A 20,820-nucleotide genomic window follows, 5' to 3' on the forward strand; every position below is an offset into this window, starting at 1 on the left:
GGTTGGACCCATTGTCCAGCCTCTCTAAAGGACAAACCATGATTGATGACATGGTCAATAATTGTTTCCTGAATTTCATTTGAAACTTGAAATGTATTTTCTCCTTTTTCAGTAATGCAACTCCTCCACCATGTATGCAAACTTCTCTTTCTCTGGCCCCTGCCATGGTCTTTTACTCTCCTTCCATGCCTTTGGCCTCTTTGATCCATACTTGCAAATAGCAGGACAGAGGTGGAATCTTTTGTAGAGGGACGAGGATTGATTGCTGATTGAAGAGTTGTGCAAACAAGTTTCACACAGGTGCATTGGAGATTCATAATTATGCAAGTACTTTCTATCGGCTGTGAATAGATGTTTTCCTTTTGTTCAACACAGTGAATCCAATAGAGTTTGGGGTCTTTCAATGAGATCTGTGGTGACTGTTTTGACAAAGGGTGTGAAACAAATGAAAAAGTGTTAAGTCATTTGAAAGAGAAGACTTCTGCTGTGCTAAGAATGTGATGATGAAGATCAGGTGGATCCCAGTTTTACTGAGTGTGTCTTAGCAAATGAGAAAAACTGTAAGATTCTAGGACATTTACATTGAAACAGTCACTTTTGCTGTGTCCTTAAGGATATAGGGGTAGTTGTGGCCTAATGGTTTGGGAGTCGGGCTTGTAACCTGAAGGTTGCTGGTTCGATTCTCGCGCCGGCAGGAATTGAAGGTGAGGATTGTGAATGAACAGCACTCTCTCCACCTTCGATACCATGACTAAGGTGCCCTTGAGCAAGGCACCGAACCCCTAATTGCTCCCCGGGTGCTGGAGCAAGGCTGCCCACTGCTCCGGGTGTGTGTTCACTGTTTGTGTGTGTGTGTGTGCACTTGTTCACTACTCACTGCTGTGTGTGTGCACTTGGATGGGTTAAATGCAGAGCACCATTTTGAGTATGGGTCACCATACTTGACAATACGACTTAACTTAACTTAATATGGCGATGGTAAAAGAAATAGAAAGGAGGAAAAATTATATTTCAAAGGTTTTGCATTCTCTTGCAAAACGTTGTGTTTCGGTCAAAAAACTTTTGTGATAGAAATAATTTTAGGCGGGTTGAAAAATATTCCAGTGCTTTTGTGATAGAATGCTCAGGGGAATGCAATAGTTTAGTGTAAGAGAACACAAATGTTTCGCGAGTGAACGCAAAGTTTCTTGGGGAACGCAATGCTTTTGGAAGAGAATGCAAATGCTTGAGCGAACACAAAGTTTCTTGGAGGAATGCAATGCTTTTGTAAGAGAACACAAATGTTTTGCGAGAGAATGCAAAGTTTTTTTCTGGGTGAATGCAGCACTTTTGCGAGAGAATGAAAAAGTTTGGCAATTGAACACAAACATTTTAAAATCTAATGTTTCCTCCCATTTAATATTTTATTCAATCATTGTGCCACCTTAGGGACTCATTTGTGTCTGCATTCGTAATGTCTTATATTAACAGATGAACTGTAATAATATGATGTCCTCAGTAATGTGGTGCTAGGACCCATTTAAGTGTGACACAAAAGTACTCTTGCAATTTTTTCGGTGTAAGATGATTATACCTTTCATGCCATACCCAATAACCACAATGTGTGTGATTCAACCCTCAAGATCTCAAAGTCTTTGGAGCACGTATTTGATTTGAAGTGAATTTGCACAGATGTTTGCCAGTGCTGCTAAGAACAACGAGTATTGGCATGAACTTTGCTGGGTGAGCAAAACAGGAAGCCTGAGACCGCGGTGAGTCATACACCGGGATCCTGCAGGCAATAACAGGGTGGATACCTCAACAAAAGACAGAGCTGTCATTCAAACCTCCGAATCCTAGATAGGTGTAATTCTAGGCACTGGTGCTTCATTCAGGGCAGGGCAGAAAGAGGCTCATATTCGTTACTACACTCATAGAAGAGATATTTGAACTGTTCAAAGATCTTCAAACCTGTTTTCTGACCTACAGTAACATGAATGGTCACACCACTGCTACAGATGCAAATTTTCAGAAACTCTTATTAATCAGCCAACAGATTATCAAAAATACTTTTTTTTTTTTTTAGGTTTGCAAGCATATTTCAAACTGACTTAATACCAGACACAGCAATCACATACAGTACAAACTTTCTTACCATCTAGAAATAACTTTTATATACAGATTTTAACCATGCGATTTCAATAAATCATTTAATCGTTCTCATTCATTTTCATAGTGTACATCTGCTCTTATTACAATAAATCACCTGCTTATGGTAAGGGTTTTTAACACTTTGGTGCTGTTTTCACAAGTAAGTGTATAAAGATCTAAATTACATGTGTGAAAAAGGAAAACAAATGCAAATTCTTTTTAGAGTATAATATTTATTTCACATGGTAACTACATCTGGTTATCATTTAAACACATCGTGCATGCAAGTTTTAACTACTTTTAAGCATACAGCAGAATAGACTATAAAGGACTTTGTAAACAAGACCGGTCTTAGTTGAGGGCATGTAAAAGGCACATAACACAATATATTGTTCTTTTATAGAGTCTCAGCACTTATTATTATTATTTTTTTTTACTACAATGCATTGCTACTACAAGACAAGAAAAACCAGTTCAATCAGAAAGTTTGAGTTTCGGGTGAATCCCTGTAGCCTATGTGCATTGACAGTGCCTTCATTGTATATGAAACAATGAGTGCTTATGTAAGTTTTAGTATCCCATGTATGACCAGTAGAGAATGTAATTGCTTTCCTTCCTTTAGATATCAATACAATACAATGACGATATAAAGTATTACTTTACCAGTGTTAGATCAATCAAATAAGGAATATTTTCACTTGCTATTACAGAGTCAGCAAAATGGAAAAGAACACAAAGTGTTTGATATTAGTGATGCTGCTATCTAAAATACAGAGCAGATTTATGACTGTGCCACCAAACCCAGTACAAAGAAACACACTGAGCTTCTGCAACACATTCAGTAAGCAGAGAAACTAGAAGAACCCTGTTATAAAGTCAAAGGGGGAAATGATTGAATAGGGAAAGAAAAAGAAGATGTAAGCAGCTTTAATCACAGTTTTTGATTAAAGTCTTTGTTACCCTGATAAACTATGCATTTTGCAAAAGTTTTTTATTCTTCGGAGAAACTTCACAGAATGATGATGGAAAATGATACGAAGTCCCTAAAGGGACATGTTGATGGAATAAATATGAGATGGGAGAAAAAAATATTTCAATGTTTTTGCATTCTCTCCCAAACATTTTGCATGTGTTCGCTGGCAAATAGTTCCATATTTTTGTATCAATGCCCCTTTATTTGTTACGTAAAATAATTTAAGGTTGGAAGGAAATCTATATTACAATGTTTTTGTCAGCAAACTTAAAGTTTCTCAACTGCGTCACTACACTTTTGCAAGCTAACGCAAAAATTTTGTGCGCGAATGAAAAGTTTCGCGGGGAAACGCTAACGTTTCATGAGCAAAAGCAAATTAATTGAAATAAATGTTTTCTTCCCACATCTCTTAGTGGTTCGCACATTTGCAGTTTGCCTTTATTATCAGTAGTAAATTCTCACAGTGAAAGTAAAATGCTGACAAGGACTCATTAAAAGATTAACTCCTGCATGACATAAACATGTCCTTTAAATCAAGATGCTCATGGTCTTGCATTAACAAGGTGATCTTTTAATCCAGGAAAAACATTCTCTGAATTTGTGATTGAAAATAGAGCAAGTAAGAGCCTGTTTGGAAGCAGCCCATATGGACCAAGTAAATCTTGTCATTCAGTATCTCATGAAATTCACATCATTCTACACCTTATAACCGCAGGCACATACGCTCTGTTAAACGCAATGAATCACTTGATATATAGCCTTCACTAAATTCACTAAACACATTGTTTTCATTTGATTGTGTAATGACAGCTATACAAGGGTACAATGTAATCTTTGTAAATGTGTTCAAACTAGCAATTACGCTACTGATGTATATCTTAATGCAACAGCCTTTCGATTGACGCTTAAATAACTGCTGATAGAAACGAACCAGTTGAATTGCATGGTCATGCTTTCCAAAGCAGTGCTTCAGCTCTCAGTTTAAACTTTCTTACACATAAGAGAATATTCAGGGATAAAAGTACAGATTTCTGGAGACGTGTATCTGAGTCATGGCTTAGGCTCTCAGAAAAAGACTGTTACGCAAGACGATCGGCACCATGCTAGTACGTCTCCAGATGGCCCTTGTGCAATTTAAAAGTTCACTTTGGAAAATGTTTCTCTCCCTTGCTGTTTTTTTTGTTCTGTTCATGTTTGAAAAGACAAAGGGAGGTCTGTTCTGGGGAAATTGGCAGCATTCCATGCACAAGAGCCCATTTCACTGTGTGGTTTTAGCTCGCTGTTTACATGTGTTTATCACATCCAGCACTCCGTTGCTTTGGAAACCCCGCTGGCAGGCGCAGGTCATCCTGTCAGCGTGCAAGTTATGAAGCCTGTAACACAGACCTTATGGCAGTAACATGAGACCCTATGCAGACATGCATGGGAAAATCAAGTTCTACACATCAAAACAATCACGTCCTGTGAAAAATGTTGCAGGTTATATATGCATTCATGTTTTGAGATGAGATGTGCATATGTCTTGGTGTTTCTTGTCTTTTGCATGTGTCCCTGGGCTATGAGCTCTCACTCAGAGCTCATTCCAACAATTCATGTCATTTCACCTGCCAGATCCTCTGCCTCTAGGCATGTGTTGGGCGGAGAGTGAAGTTTTGAGTTCATATTCTTCCCTCACCCCCTCCTCCATCTCCACCTCCACCCACCCCTTACCTAATCCCACAAACATATAAAAATCAATCAGCCTCGTCTGTGCACCACATTCCCTCTCCTTCCAGCAAAAAGACTCTCTCCTCTGCGCCCCAGCAATGACATCCTTCAGCAGCCGTAGTTTCATGTCTTCTGGAGGGGGCTTCGGTGGAAGCTCCATGCGGGGAGCTTCTATGGGAGGCATGTCTCGGTCATCTGTAATTGGCGGTGGAGGCAGTGGAGGCGGTGGCCGCATAAGCGCCATGCGTGCTGGCAGCGTGTATGGGGGTGCAGGAGGCTACGGGGTCCGTATTTCCACTGGGGCAAGCACCTTTGCAGCTGGTGGCGGCGGCGGCGGTGGAGCTGGCTTTGGCTTTGGTGGTGGCGCTGGTGGTGGAGGAGGGTTTGGCTTTGGTGGTGGCGCTGGAGGAGGCTTTGGAGGAGGCGATATGGACCTCAACGTGACCGTCAATGAGAAGGCAACCATGCAGAACCTAAACGACCGTCTGGCAACCTACCTGGAGAAGGTGCGCTCGCTGGAGAAGGCCAACGCAGATCTCGAGCTGAAGATCAGACAGTTTCTGGAGAACAAAACCTCACCTTCTGCGAGAGATTACTCTGCCTACCAGGCCACAATCAGCGACCTGCAAGATAAGGTACTGCTACTGTAAACATCTCGTGCACAAGATACTGTTTTCATAGCTGCAGGATTAAGGGTGTGGTCATGTCCTCATTGAGTTTTCTGCACATCAGATTGAAACAAAGCCATGCATTTATGCAATGTACTGTTATGGGTTACCTCCCAAAATGGGTGCAACAAACAATATTTGCATGTAGATCTTAATAATGCATATTTGGAAGCTGTGCATTTGCAAAAACATCATTATTTGTCTCTGACAGATCCAAGATGCCACTCGTGTCAATGGGGGAGTCTACCTTGCCATCGATAATGCAAAATTGGCCGCTGATGACTTCAAGACCAAGTAAATGCAAACCTATAGTGTATGAAACCCTTATATTTAGGGGAAAGGTTGGTAATAATAAGCTGCTCTGTTTTAATTCATTCAGGTATGAGAACGAGTTGGCCATGCGTCAGTCTGTGGAAGCAGATATCGCTGGGCTGAAGAGACTCCTTGATGAGTTGACATTGGCAAGATCCGACCTGGAGATGCAGATTGAAGGCTTAAAGGAGGAGCTTATCTTCCTCAAGAAGAACCACGAGGAGGTAAAAACCTGTCCAATTCAGTCATGCTGTTTGATCGTTATCAACATGACAAGCAATATCTTTTGATCATGCCAAAACAGACATGTTCCTCTGACCTTGGCCATTAAATGAACTGACAAGGCTGTCAAATGTGATGCTGATAAGCACTATAAATTTCAGGGAATGTGACCCAGGGGTCATACATCATCTCAAGTTCTTCTTCTCTTTGTAGGAACTGGCATCCATGCGCAGTCAAATGACTGGTTCAGTGAATGTGGAGGTGGACGCAGCTCCTCAGGAGGATCTGAACCGTGTGATGACTGAGATCCGTGAGCAGTACGAGGGAGTCGCTGCCAAAAACCGGCGTGACCTAGAGGCCTGGTTCCAAACCAAGGTAGAAGAGAGCACAAAACTAGCCATGTTTTGGTCTTTGGTGATGCTTAACTAAACTATGATTGTTTTTATCTGCAGTCAGAGACACTGACTAAGGAGGTTGTGGCCAGTACAGAGACCCTCCAAGTGTCCAAGACTGAAATCACAGAGCTTAGACGCACCCTTCAAGGCCTGGAGATCGAGTTACAATCTGAACTCAGTAAAGTAAGTGTTTTAGGATCCATCTCCAACAATTTAAGCCCTAGCTGGTGTAATTGGTCTCCAAGCTGGTATTCTGCGAGAAGATATTTTTATAGGTTACCAAACCCCTCTGAAAGCAGCAAACTAGATAATCCTGACAATGCTTGGAACCTGATAAGAACAGCAATTCCATCTTAGGCTGGGTTAAGTTTTTTTTATTCAGGCTGGTTGAACCTCTACCATTTTTACCTAGCATATACTTATTATTCCAGTCTACGCTAATAAATACCACCTCCTCTCCATTCTACAGAAAGGGTCTCTTGAGGGAACTCTTGCAGACACAGAAGCACGTTACTCCATGCAGCTGACTCAACTACAGGGTCGGGTAACAAGTCTGGAGGAGCAGATCGTTCAGCTCAGAGCTGACACGGACAGACAATCTCAGGAGTACAAAATGCTGTTGGACATCAAGACCCGGCTGGAGATGGAGATTGCGGAGTACAGGAGACTGCTGGATGGAGGAGCAAGCAGGTAGGATATGTTGGAAGACTGATAGTGATACTGTAAAATGAGCATTCTAATTGGGTTTTTGCAATTTCTGAAGAACATATATCAACACTTTCTCTCTTTTGTCAGCTTCACCACTACTGGTGGAGGAGGAGGAGGAGGAGGAGGAATGAGCTCTACCAAATCCGTCATGGTGAAGACCATTGTGGAAGACATTGTTGATGGACAAGTGGTGTCAAGTACTACTAAATAAACACCAAACACCACTGTCACACCAGTTTTCAGGCTTTCCACTGTGATCCACTGTTTCAGAATAAAATCAGTGATGACGCAGAAACATGATTGTGGTTTGTCTCGTGTTAAATCTGCTTACTGTTTTAATTCAATATCAAAGCATTGTTTCAGAAAGGTTGGTGATACATTTTGAGATTTGTGCTTGCAATACATCAGGCATATGTGATTGTCATTTAACAGAGAGCTAAAAATCAGACTGGTTTGCACAGAAAAAAAAATCACATTCAGATAATAATGTTCATAATCTACCAAAAGTAAACTTTCAGTTACTTCATTAACTGTGTAAGTATGTAATACAGAGGTCTTGAACAGAAGGCATGAGTAAAACATGTGGTGTCCACGGCTGCAGCGTGTTTTTGAGCAGATTAGTCATCTTGCTCATTTACATCCACACTCTCGTTGCTCTCCACGATCTTCCCATCCACGATGGTTTCCACCACTGTGATCGTTTTAGTGACAATTTCTAAAAACAATCAAAGGGAGATTTTTAATTAGCAATGCACAACGCTTCATAGTGATATTGTATGTTTAATATACAAAATATATATTTTATTGTAAAACAGTCACTTACTGTGAGACTCCCTGTAAAGAGTGAGGGAGAAAGAGTTGGTGTCAGTAAAGCATTTAAGAACCATAAGAAGTACTCTTTTTAACTTCAAATTCAGCATCCACTAAATCACAAGATTCAACAAGATATTCAAGAAATTTTCTTGAGCATCACCTCTCATTTCCATCCAGCAGTCTCCTGTACTCTGCAATCTCACGCTCCAATCTGGTCTTGACGTCCAGCAGCGTTTCGTACTCTCTCTTGTTGTTGGCAATGTTTGCATGAAATTGACTAAGCTGGTCCTCCAGGCTGCTGACAGTGGCCTGAAGCCTAGCCAACTGCTCCCCATAACGGGCCTGTGTTTCCTCCAGTTCACCGTCAAGGGCTGACCTCTGTGTATAGGCATTATATATATATAAACATACCACCCACGCATATATATATATATATATATATATATATATATAAACAAACATATAATAAAATATACTTCATATGTTTGTATAATATTTGTTTAATATAATTAATTACACTAATTATTTAATAATATATATTTTACTGTTATTTGATGCAGTAGGGCAGAATTACATAATTATAGTGCTAATAATCTACACTTTTGAGACACTATCTCCTGTTTAAACAGTTTATCCCTTGTTTTTCTAAATGTGTAAGTGCAGGAAATTAGAGCACATTTCCCCTTAAAATTTAAAGCTGGCAGAGCGCTGGTTGGTGAACTAGAAGGGGGTGAGGCTGGAGCTCAAAAACAGCCTGGCACAACAATTTCTGCCAAAACATGTTGCCACAGACTTGGAAATGATAATGCATTGCTTCTTCCCTTTAACCTACAACTCTACGAGGTGCTGAGAGTATAGAAAAGCAAGTTTTGCATTACAAATAAATGTGTTATTGTAGGGATGTGCAGGTTTACCATGCTCTGATGGGTCTGCAGTTCAATCTGTAGTCTTTGCAAGGCGTTTGTCAATTCCTTCAGCTCTATTCTGCTGTTCTGAAGACCTTCATTTTGTGTGACCACCTCCTGTTGCACCGTGGCAATCTGCAGCCAACAAAAAACAACTATAACATCACATGCATCTCACTATAAAACAATATTTTGTCCTCTTAATCACAGGTGAGCGACTAAGTCTATGCGATTAAAACTGAAAACTCAAATGCACCAAATCAGTTATTTTCAGAAGTGTAAGACGTTATATTTAAGTAAAACAGTGGTTATTGTGTCAAAATTAAGTATTTAAAAGATTAAAATGAAGATTAAATTCAGGATAACTTGCCATATGCATTTTAAAGTTGTAAGGCATAAAAAAGTGCAGGGATTCAGTTTCAGAGTTCTCAAGATACCAAAATAATACTTGAATGTAATGAAGTCACTTAAGTACAGATGCATTTGTGGTTTTAACTTCACCTTGGTCTCATACCAGGACTCCAGCTCTTTACGGTTTTTCTCAGTCGCAGCCTCATAGTGTTGTCTGATCTCCGTCATGGCCTGGTTCAAGTCCATAGAGGGCGCTGCATCCACACAAACGTTCACCTGACCACCAGCCTCAGCACTAACCAGAGACATCTCCTTTGACAAAAAAAAACATAAATAAAAAACACATAGAAAATGTGTGATCTGGCACAGGGACAGAGATGGGTTGTATTATGAATGCTGACGTGGCATTAATCATCTATTTGTAGATTTATGAGGAATAAAAAAGAAGTGGGAGTGGTGGGATGAGCCTAGTTTTTTAATCCCAAACATGTCTGGACAATATCAGAAGAAAATTAGCCTTTCCTTGTTGATTTCTGTTTATTATACAACAATTTTATCAGTTGGAAATTTGCAAAAAGATTTCTGTAGCGTGTGCCTAAGCGTGTTTACGCATGAATGATGACCTTTCAGAGACCCAAGAGGCCCAGTGATATTACTGTTTAGTTTAAAATGATGTAATGGAATGGAAAACCCCAGCAGAGCAGGCAGCTGAAGAACAAGAGGAAAAAGGAAAAATTGAAGGAAGGAAGAAAGGAACACTCTTAATGACCCTGTGTTTTTCTGGTGTGGAAACGGTTATCTATGAATAAGCCGATTATGGGCAGCTCCAGTAACCTATCATTTTCAGAATTTGTCTTTCAATTGTTGTAGGCAACAACAACAACAAAAGACTTTAACTGCTTTCAGTTTAGAAAACATACAGTTCAAATGTTTGGGATCACTATGATTTATTTTCAATATGATTTTCTGATTTTCTTTTTTTCAGGAAGGATGCATTAAATTGACTAAAAATGCAGTAATATTTTGCATATTTTTTTTTTTTTTTTTTTAATTTAATTTATTTAAAATAAAGCAATTGTATTTTAAATAAATGTTGCTCTTCAAACTTGCTGTTCATCAAAGAGTCCCGAAAAAAAGACATTATATAATGCTTTCCACACTTTAAGCAGTGCAACCATTTTCAACTGCAATAATTTATGTCTGAAAAATCAGGTTTGCAATCACAGGGAAAAAAATGTAAAATATATCAAAACACAAAACACTAACACAAAGTTGCTGTTTTTACTGTATTTTGGACAAAAAGCAGCACTGGTGAGTCTTGTTATATAAGAAATCCTACAAATTTTGTGTATAACGTATGACGGTGTATACATTATCACTCTTTTGTATCAATGTTTTAATATATTTATGGTATGCAACTGAGTTTACAAGTTTCAAAGTTTGTGTGTCACTGTGGAATAAAAGGTAATCTTATATCTGGATATGAGTTACAGGTTTTAAGAGCTGTGCTGTGTTCAGTGTGCACCAGGGTGTGTGCACGTCTGTTTGTGGAAAGGCTGGAATGTGAGGAGTGGTGGAATCTCACACTGAGAGAAGATCCATGTCTACTTTTGAATTAAATAGTACTTTTAGAAAGCATATACAAACAGAAACCTTATTTGTCTTCACAATGGTGGCACAGAACAGCACAATGGACTTCTAGGAACAGTCTCCCTGCAAAAACTGGGCGTTTACACTTAAAGCGATTTGCCATGACAAAGAAACAGGTAGGCATTTGTTTTCAATAATAGTTGATAATGAGCAATATTGTATCCCCCTGCAGAATCCTCCTTGGATCGCAAGACGCAGCAGGTCAAAAATGCTTTGTCTTATTGCAATATCTTCTAGAATCTGGATATGCAAAACAATCCAGTTGTATCAGTCGCAGTAATTAGGATAAATAATGGTGGTGAAGTACTGTAACTTGTATAGGCTATATGCTAAGCAAGCAGTCTAATCAGCTAGCAATATGCAAAGGTATAGGCTAACCGTTTAGCTAACTTAAAAAAAATATATCTAATGGTGTGTGCACACCAAAAACAAAGCGAATCGCTCGCTCTAGATTAGGCCTACTTGCAGGAGGTTTTTTTGCTGTTTTTCGCGAATAAAAACATAAAAACAATAAAAACATTTTCTGATACAACGACGTGTCATTAAGCTGTTTGCTGATTGGCTTGCGCAACAACGCGTCATGCGAAAAGAAAATATTTGTTTTATTATGAATTTACTTCTTTTCTTAAGCAAATTTTATATTCATAAATGCAAATTCTGAAATTGTGGTCTTTTTAAGAGACATGGAGAATTATATTAATTTGATTTCAGTATCTAATAATAAGAAAGCTATGAAGACTGTCAGAATTTGCTCTGCACTTAAAGTTTTTGTGTAGGAAGTCTTATGTCAAACAATGGCCCTTTATTGCATTTGTTATTATTATTATTATTATTTTAATTTTATTTTTTTGTGTATTTTTTACTGTTTTATTTTATTATTGTCTGTTCAAGTGTTATGTGGGTATTTTGTACTATTTTGTATGTTCTTGATTTCAGCAATAAAAAAAACTAAAAAAAAAACTTGCGGAAGACAAATGAGGCGAAATTGCGAATATCGCAAGTTTGCGCCAAACGTGTGGCCAAATTCGCGTCATTCGTGTTTATTCACGTATTTGCATTGACTTTGTGTCTAATCTACTCGTGCAAATAATTAAATTCGCTTTTGGTGTGCACACACCAAAACACTTTAGATTAGGGAACACATATTCACTTGTTAATCTAAAGTGTTATGGTGTGTGCACACTAAAAGCAAATTTATTTATTTACTAAGAGTTTTTCCCTCAATAAACTCTTTGTTTTCTGCTTTTTGATAGTAACTAAGGTACAGTAGTTGTTGTAGTTTAGTTTAGGTACTGTTTAGGTAGAATAAGCCATTAATATGTGCTTTACTAAAATACAACTAATATGCTAGTAATATGCATACTAATAAGCGCCTAGTTAATAGTGAATAGTGTTCCTAATGTAAAGTGGTGCCAAAATGTTTTATTTGAACACCTCTGAGTCTTAATCGCATCACCATAACACATCACCATGGCGATATTTACTGTATACAGTGCAGTGTAAATGTTTCCAGGTTACTTGTGCTTATATAACAGCTTTGTGTAAAACAGGAATCAGTTTGTGGGTGGAATATCTGAATGACCAGTCTCATGGGCAATGCCCTAAATAGAAATCCTGTCATGGCAATATTACGCTGTTTACATGCTAGAATTTGCTCTTTAAGAGTAGATAATAATACACTGTGGAACTAAACACCAATCAGCTGCCCATTTTGATTCAATTAAAATGTTTTTTTTAAAGAGACAGGACGGGCATGTAACCACACTGAAGACTGCTCAGCGAGGCAAAGATGGGAAATATGTGTCATATATCGTACCTCCTCGTGGTTTCTCTTCAGTATGATGAGCTCCTCGTTCAGAGCCTCAATCTGCATCTCCAGATCCGACCGCTTCAAACTAAACTCATCCAGAAATTTCCTCAGATTGGCGATGTCGGCTTCAATGGCCCTACGCATGGCCAGCTCATTCTCATACCTGCGGTGATGGTTCACAGAATTAATTAACAATTAATGACCAATTAATGACCAATTAAAACAATCGTAAGACATAAATACTCGGTTTCTCACTTTAGCTTGAAGTCATCAGCAGCCAGGTTGGCATTATTCGCAGCCAAGATGAATGTGGCATTTTCCTGGGAAGCTAATTGAATCTGCCAGTACAAAAGGACAATTTGTTGTATTATACAGATAGTTATACACAAACAGCAGGTGCCAATGATGACTTTTTTTAGAAGGTTACAAAAAATACGGCCTCAGAACACTGAATTCCAAATGAGAGGAAAAAAGTGGATTAGAATATTGCACAATAAACATTCTGGCACCTGCAGTCATTTTTTTTTAGAGCTGGTTGTTGGTGTGGAATTCAGTACAACCACAGAATGTGGAACAAAAGCCAAGTCTGACAACAAACTTGTTCAGTCTGTTTCTTAACATATATTTGTCAAGATGCCATCAAAGACTAGTCAATCAGTGAATATATATATATATATATATATATATAAACTAAGAGTTCCACAAGCCAATTAGTGTTCTGTTGTCAGTGTTACTAATATAATATTATAGTATTAATATTTGGATTTTTAAAAATATTTTCAGTTTAATGTTGTTATGTGCTTCTGTCATTTATATTAGTTTTTTTTACATTTCTATTTAGCTTTAGTATTTAAACATATTTATTTTAAGTTAAAATTGTATTTATATTTTAGTTTTGCTTTATTTTAATTATTGACAATAAAAAACTATGTTTTTAATTTCACAGTACAGAGAAGTACACTAACGTCATATATCATGCCTCGTCATATATCATGCCTCAAATAGCATGTCAGGTCATCCTCTTTGTCTGAAGACCCTGAACTCCTCACTCCCCTCTGAATTTACCTTGTTCCTCAGGTCCTTGATGGTGTCCAGGAAGATGGTGTGGTCAAATGTGACATCAGAGCGATTTTCATACCACTCTCTGATGTTCTGCTCCAGCTCAGCGTTGGCCTTCTCTAGTAAACGCACCTTCTCTAGGTAGGAGGCCAGGCGGGTATTCAAATTCTGCATGGTGCCCTTCTCATCAATGGACGGGTCTAAACCATCGGCTAGGTTGAAGGCCCTTGGTGAAGAGGGCGACGAGGAGATCCGGGTTCCTCGACCACTGGCTCCTCCATATACACTGAGGGTTCTGAAATAGGGGTAAGACATAGTGCCGTCCTGATTCAAGTCTCAAGCGTGGAAGTGGGCAACAAGACACTGAAGCAAATGCTTGGCAGTGACTTTGACAATTAAAAAAAATCTTTAAATACCTGCCTAGGATGGGGGAGGGGAGTGGACGTTTTGCTTTCCTAGGAACAGGTAGGTATGAGTCCTTGTCCTCTAGAACCCGAACGTCAACATTTTTTATGCTGCTCAAAGTCAAAATGTGACATTTCTTGTCCTGGACTGAATTATCAAGAATTACATTTCCGTTAATCTGAGAACTAAATGCTTTTTTTAAATGAACACAGCCAGGTGTAACACATGGTCAAAGGTCTTGTTGTACGTCAACACAATAGAGCCCTATCGTGGCCTACAGTATCAGTGAATGACTGCTAAAAAACTGAAGATTATAGAAGGGCAATACAAATCTTTTGAGAGCCAAATTTTAGCCATACGGTAAAAAAAAGTAGCCTATTTAAATCAGTATGAGAACTGATGCAGAAATTACAAGGATAATATGGTTAATGTATATTATTTAATATTGTGCCCATTGACTGAGATGACAAAACACCATTCATCTCACCACTAAAAGGCAGGCCATTTACACCTAAATTTATCTCCTCATAAATCATTCTCATATTATATTACGCCTATTAAGTACAAGTGCAAGTTTTTTTTTTTTTTTTAATGGTGGCAGATATGGCATTTGTCTTTGACTCGCACTTGAGATTATGGTTAAGCCTGGGTCATTCTAGTCAAACAGGTTAAAGTGATCTGCAAATCCCAAAGGAACACAATTGCGATGGAGGGGAAAGGCTAGTTTTGGCCTAGTTTTGAATAGCAATTGGGCTAACCCTGGCCACCCTGTCTGGGTTATCTTATTTCACATTTTACACTGCTCATATGGGGTTAACAGTTAATCCTGGATAATCATACACTGACGTTTCACACTGTACATTGCTAAATCCTGGGTTAACATTCTTGCATATTAGCAGTGTCAGTGTCATTGATTGGACGAACGCAGACATGTATGTAACATGTTTATAACGGCCCCAGCACTGCTGAATGGACTTTTCTGTGAACTATCCACCTTTTTCTTCCTGTAAGAGTGGACGCAGCCATTTGTAAATTCTATGGGTCTAGAAAGCAAGGCTGCAATCTTTAGCCAAAAAAGTGCAACGGCTAAAGCTAACGCTTCCGGTCTGGCAGTACGTGGGAAAAGAGACCAGAGGCCTTTTTTTTTAATGGATGTCAACGGAGGAGAGGCTTCACTACTACTTTTTTTGAGGAGACGGCTTTTCTTGTAATGAATGAACGCAATTTCAGGAGGTGTATGCCCATCTAATCTTCCAATCAATATCCAAGTATAAAAGAGAGCCTTTTACCACTTCCGTCGTTAGCTCTTTCGGCATCCCTCCTCCTCCCCATCTCCTCCTTTATGCATATTTATTTAATTGATGCTTCTGTCTATAGGGGGGCTATCGGAGCTCGAGTAGAATAGTCTCTCTGAGCCCTCCATTGCGGACATCAAGCCAAATCTGTTTACAACTAATGCTAAGATTATATGGGCACACAAACTCGTGAAATTATTTTAATGTAGGCTATTATCTGGTTTACACACTGGTTTGTAGTGCAAACAGTTTTATTCTTATCGTTATTTATATAGCTATAGCGGCTAATGAACCGGAAGTCTTGCCCATAGGCTTACTTCTGCATTGAAGAAAAAGGTGGAAAAAGGTAAGATTAAATTAACCCCTTCTACACTCCAATTCACTTGTTTTCCGTCACTACTGTATATCCTCCTGAGACACCCCCCCCCCCCAAAAAAAGTTTTGTGAATTTTGTTTTTTTTTCATGTTGTTTAGACCATAAGATAAAATTTGAAAAATGACATTTTTGAAAAATTCTATTTTATTCATATTTTATTCTATGTCCTCTGTAAATAAAATGGCATGAATAGACATCAAAAAGGCAAAAACAATGGGATTAAAAAAAAAACACCAATCAATTTTTAGGTTTCAGGATTTTTTCATACTAAACTTTGTTTAAGGATGATTCTCAACTATGTTATAAAATATATAAAAAAAATATTTGATATACCATTTTGTTTTATGCAATATGTGTGTAAAAATTTCCGGTCCCACTTTATATTAGGTGGCCTTAACTACTATGTACTTACATTTAAATGAATAATTTGATACAATGCACTTATTGTGTACATACATGTTTTTACATTGTACTTATATTTTTAAAAATACATATATGTAATTACATCTGTAATTAATTTCTGCAATTAAATGTATAATTACACTGTTGACCCATCCCTTAAACCTACCCATACTACCAAACCTGTCCCTAACCTTACCCGTATCCCACCTCAATAGCAGCAAAAGTATTTTACAATACAATACGACCACAATAAGTACATTGTACTTATTTTTTGATGTAAGTACATAGTAGTTAAGGCCACCTAATATAAAGTGTGACCAAATTTCCATAAACTGGTTTTACACTGTATCTAATTTGCATATTAATGTGTTGCTGTTGGGACAGCATGTTGAAAAAAGAATTGCCATAATAGGAGTAATAAATGGCCAGATTTTCATAATAATATCTAATATTTCATAAGACAGTTGATAAATAATTAATTTTCCTATTCAATTGGCATGTCTCCCAAAATGCATAATAAACATGCTTTTAGTCCTGGTGTCCTCTACAGTGGACATGAATGAAATGATGTCCTGTTTCATAACAGGAAGTCATATTTGAATTTGAAAACCCATAACATTTTCATGAGATGTTGCTTTATGACAAACAATTCGAAAATTATTCAGATTTAAATGACAATTAGAAAATTGTGATGACACAATGACAATTACCAAACATTTAGTATCTCTATAAAGCCCTGAATGTGCTCTGTACAGGACATCCAGGCTTAAAACTGTGACATGTGAGGTCTCAGAAAAATTCACTAAAATATAATGTCCGCTATTATACTCCATAGCTGGGTCTCAGGAGGATATGACATTTTCCACTCGTCCGCTGAGGCAGTGTTTCCATGACTGTCCAAAGCGCACGAATATGAGCCACGCCTTTTGCTGTCGGTTGCTAAGCATCTAGTCCCAACATTCCAACACCGCATCGTTTCACATTGTACGAGTCTGACACCGCAATGCGGAGTAAACAAGCCAAAGCGCTACTAACCCTGCTCCAGAGCAGTGTTTCATAACCTGCCCAGCTGACCCTCACCTGCTTCTCAATTACAAATGAGAAATACCTGAACACCTGATTGTGAGCACCAGCACTAGTAGGTTCAAAAGGTAAACAAGCATGTGTGGTTTTTTATGAGGCGGGTGTGTCAAATGTGTGGTTTCATACCAAAAGTTCATGATGTTCAAACTGATAATAACTTTTAATGTTTTCTTCTCATGTAACTGAGCTCATTGGTTTACTCTAATCTCCTTTTTTGCCAATGCGTTGTTCACAAAAGTCACTAAATATCCATTGTTCTCTCTCCTTTTCTGTTATTTATTTATAACACGATTCATTTAGGCCAATGTGTTCACAGAAGTCACTAAATGTCCATCTTTCTCTCTTCTTTTTTGTTATTTATTTATAAGACAATTCACTTTCAGCACAAACATGCAATGTGACAATCATACATTTATAAATCACAGTTTAAAAATAAGTGCATCTGTCAGACCACGTAGTATCATTCAGATCACTTAGTATCACGTCAGTATCGTCCTACTGTCATTCAGACCCTTTTGTCATTCTCTAAAAAATCATTTTACATGGCGGGTTCTACATCTGGTAAAGCAGCATTCTTGAGTATATCATCTTCTCATCTTGACGTATCTTTATGAGGGCTCAGGTACATTCCTATGACAGCATAAAGAGAGAAGATTCAGATGACTGAAAAGATATCCATATGAAAGGAGTCTCCACCATGTTGAAGTGTAGATATCATTGATGTAACCTACTTGACACTGTAAATTCTACTGCATAAGATGATAGATTTCATAAAATCGTTGTTGTACTGTTCCCCACATTATCCAATGTTGTTTGCATCTGTAATGAGCTTATAAGAGTGATCACCCATAACCTGAGCAAGAACATTTTAATTTTTCCAGGTCCGCAAGACTTCGGCATCAATGATTTTGTAATGAGTTGTTGGCTATTAAAATGTGTGTATGTGTTTTTTCACTCTCAAATCATTCCAAACTCTTGACTCTTTGTCTTCTTTGGAACAGAAATGCTGACAAATGTACTGGTTGTTTGATATGCAGTTGTCCGTAACATCACTGACATTTCTTACACTGACATTTATGGTTCTGCACATTTAAATGGATGAGGGCAGTAGTGAATAATGACTTAATTGATTTCTTCATCACACAGAACTTCAGCAGACTTATAACAAAGTGCATAAGATGTCATCCATCACGTTTTACAGTGGCAGAACAAAATAAAATGCACAAGGGGTTTTAAATGTACTTATTTGAAACCCTTTTCTAGTATTGTTAAACAAGCTTGAAATTGTAATTGAATAAAAAATTATTATTGTCTACTTGAATTAAAGATGAAGCAGTTCGACATGTGTTTAAGAGAGGTAAGGTTCATTTTTCAGCATTTATCTTTTTGTATTTTTTACAGAAGAAAGTAAATCATATGGTAAGGTGACCAGATGTGCCACTTCCCGGGGACACGTTCTGCCCAGGATTTCGAAATTGCCTAAAATAACCAGGTGTTGGTTGTTTCGATCGAACGTTGTATGACATCAAAGTAAAGCAAAGCAGACGGCTCCATGCTTTTGAATTGCTCTCGCTGTACTTTACTTTGCTTAGAAATCCTGGGCAGGACATGTCCCCGGGAAGTGGCACATCTGGTCACCTTATCATATGGGTTGGTGTAAATGGTGACAATTTTTAGCTGAACTATTCCTTCAAATAGGTGTCAGCAGAAGTAAACATGACACATATGTGAATAAATGTGAACAGATGCAGGTTGGTCGCAGACCAGTGTGAACAGGTGTCGCAGTGATTCATTACTAGATTTAGGGTGGATGCAACTCAATGGGTGTGTTTGGATTTTGGAAGAAAAATAAATGCTTCCTCAGTACACTACGATCAAACAGCTACTCCGACATGCATGATGAGAAACAAATAAATGAAAGGCACCGAAAATCAGTCTCAAATCTTAGGACAGAAGGAGGTGCTTGTAGACAACACAAGAATATGGTGTAAAATAGGCGTATAAGAATGAGTTCATGGCAGTCGCCGTGTATATGGGTGTGCCTGATGCCACAGTAGAGGTGTTTAGCCACCAGGTGATGCTATGTGACAATCATTCATTTTGTGTGCTTTTGAGCAGGTTAAATCAAAGCACTGACCTGGTGGATGTTGTCAGATTAATTTGCAAATGACCACCAATGAAGAGAGAGGCTTTTTGGGTTCAGATGGTATGGCAGTTATCCCTTTACTAGCTATGGCGAACTGGAACATGCAAAGCATCGTAACATGGGTCTGTCCAAATTGGTTTATTACTTTGGAGCATCAACAAACCATCCACATCAACTGGTCTCAGCTTCAGATGGTCAATTGGTTGTTGGAATATTGTGAGTTATCATCAACCAGCTAGAAACAAGTGAAACTGGGTATCATATGCTTACCGACTTTGACAAATGAAAACAATATGTGCTCAAAATATTAAACGTTTGATCTTTGAACTGAATGGAATCAAAGTTTGAAGCCAAAAAAAAAAATCAGAGTCTGCGATTTTCTCTGAAATCTGTCAACTCAAATCTGCAGATTGGCTCTGAATTTTGGCAACTTTCAGCAACGTCTCCGAACTGTAAATCGGGGCAAAGATCATGTATTCCTGCCACATGGTAACACTTTATTTTGATAGTCCACTTTAGACATTCTAGTAACTTTGTAACTACAAGTCAACCAGCAGTCATTAGAGTATTAGTAGAATGTCTGCTTATTTTGATGTTCCCCCAACACACATTCTACAGACTATAAGTATATTTGCAAGTATGTCAACTTATTTTACAAACCCTAGGACTGGTTTGTCTTGAATCTAACATATTGCGCTGTTGTATAGAGAGAGAGACATACACCCTAAGGCTCACTATTTCCTTTATAATGTCATCAGCTGCTGGCTTTACACACAATTAAAATAGGAAGGGCCCTAATTAAAGTACAACTGCAGTTATGTATTGTGCCCGTAGCATAAACTCTAGTAAATTATAGCATTTAACAGGAACCTGTCAATACTGAGAGGGGTGGAAGACATGCATTGTTAATGCTAAGATATTCACTATAGGACGGTAACCTGTAAGTTGTTATATATATATTACCTGAAATGTTTGGAAACAGTAAGATTTTTTAATAAATGAATACTTTTATACAACAGGGATGCATTCGGTTGATCAAAGGGACAGTAAAGGGACAGTATTATTGTGTTTTTTTAACAAAAGAATTAAGCAGCACGAGTGATTTCAACACTGATAATAGCAAATATTTTTGGGCAGCAAATCGGTATGATTTCTGAAAGATGATGTGACACTGAAGACTGAAGTAATGATGCTGAAAATTCAGCTTTGCATCATGTGAATAATTAGCATTTTAATTTGAATATTAGTGTATGTTAGATAATACACATATTATATTATATATGTATATTTTATTGTATTTTTATCAAATAAATGCATTTTTTTGAAAACATTTAAAAAATCATACAGACCCCAAACTTTTGAACAGTGGTGTATATATAAAAGAAGCATGTTTTGATTCTTTTGGAGATA

At 38.0% G+C, this 20,820-nt stretch overlaps 2 protein-coding genes across 3 annotated transcripts; one reads left to right on the forward strand and one right to left on the reverse strand.

The window, feature by feature from the left end:
• The first annotated feature begins 4,851 nt into the window (after positions 1-4,851).
• On the forward strand, positions 4,852-7,410 carry krt15 (keratin 15). Its single transcript, XM_058791189.1, has 7 exons — positions 4,852-5,445; positions 5,690-5,772; positions 5,858-6,014; positions 6,226-6,387; positions 6,465-6,590; positions 6,877-7,097; positions 7,203-7,410. Exons 1-7 carry the CDS (start codon positions 4,909-4,911, stop codon positions 7,324-7,326), a joined length of 1,410 nt encoding a protein of 469 aa, XP_058647172.1. The 5' UTR covers positions 4,852-4,908; the 3' UTR covers positions 7,327-7,410.
• A 5-nt stretch (positions 7,411-7,415) lies between these two features.
• On the reverse strand, positions 7,416-14,097 carry krt98 (keratin 98). Of its 2 annotated transcripts, none has more exons than XM_058791191.1 (8): positions 13,710-14,097; positions 12,900-12,982; positions 12,651-12,807; positions 9,335-9,493; positions 8,843-8,968; positions 8,089-8,306; positions 7,939-7,949; positions 7,416-7,830 (listed from the first exon to the last, which is right to left on the reverse strand). In XM_058791191.1, the coding sequence occupies exons 1-8, from the start codon at positions 14,016-14,018 to the stop codon at positions 7,733-7,735; spliced, it is 1,161 nt and encodes a 386-aa protein (XP_058647174.1). In that variant the 5' UTR covers positions 14,019-14,097; the 3' UTR covers positions 7,416-7,732. The 2 variants fall into 2 exon arrangements, with proteins under 2 accessions (XP_058647174.1, XP_058647173.1); XM_058791190.1 differs by having other exon boundaries at positions 9,335-9,496; positions 13,710-14,096.
• Between the last annotated feature and the right edge of the window lie 6,723 nt (positions 14,098-20,820).

Source organism: Onychostoma macrolepis, chromosome 11, assembly GCF_012432095.1.
Source record: "Onychostoma macrolepis isolate SWU-2019 chromosome 11, ASM1243209v1, whole genome shotgun sequence".
NCBI classification, from domain to species: domain Eukaryota; kingdom Metazoa; phylum Chordata; class Actinopteri; order Cypriniformes; family Cyprinidae; genus Onychostoma; species Onychostoma macrolepis.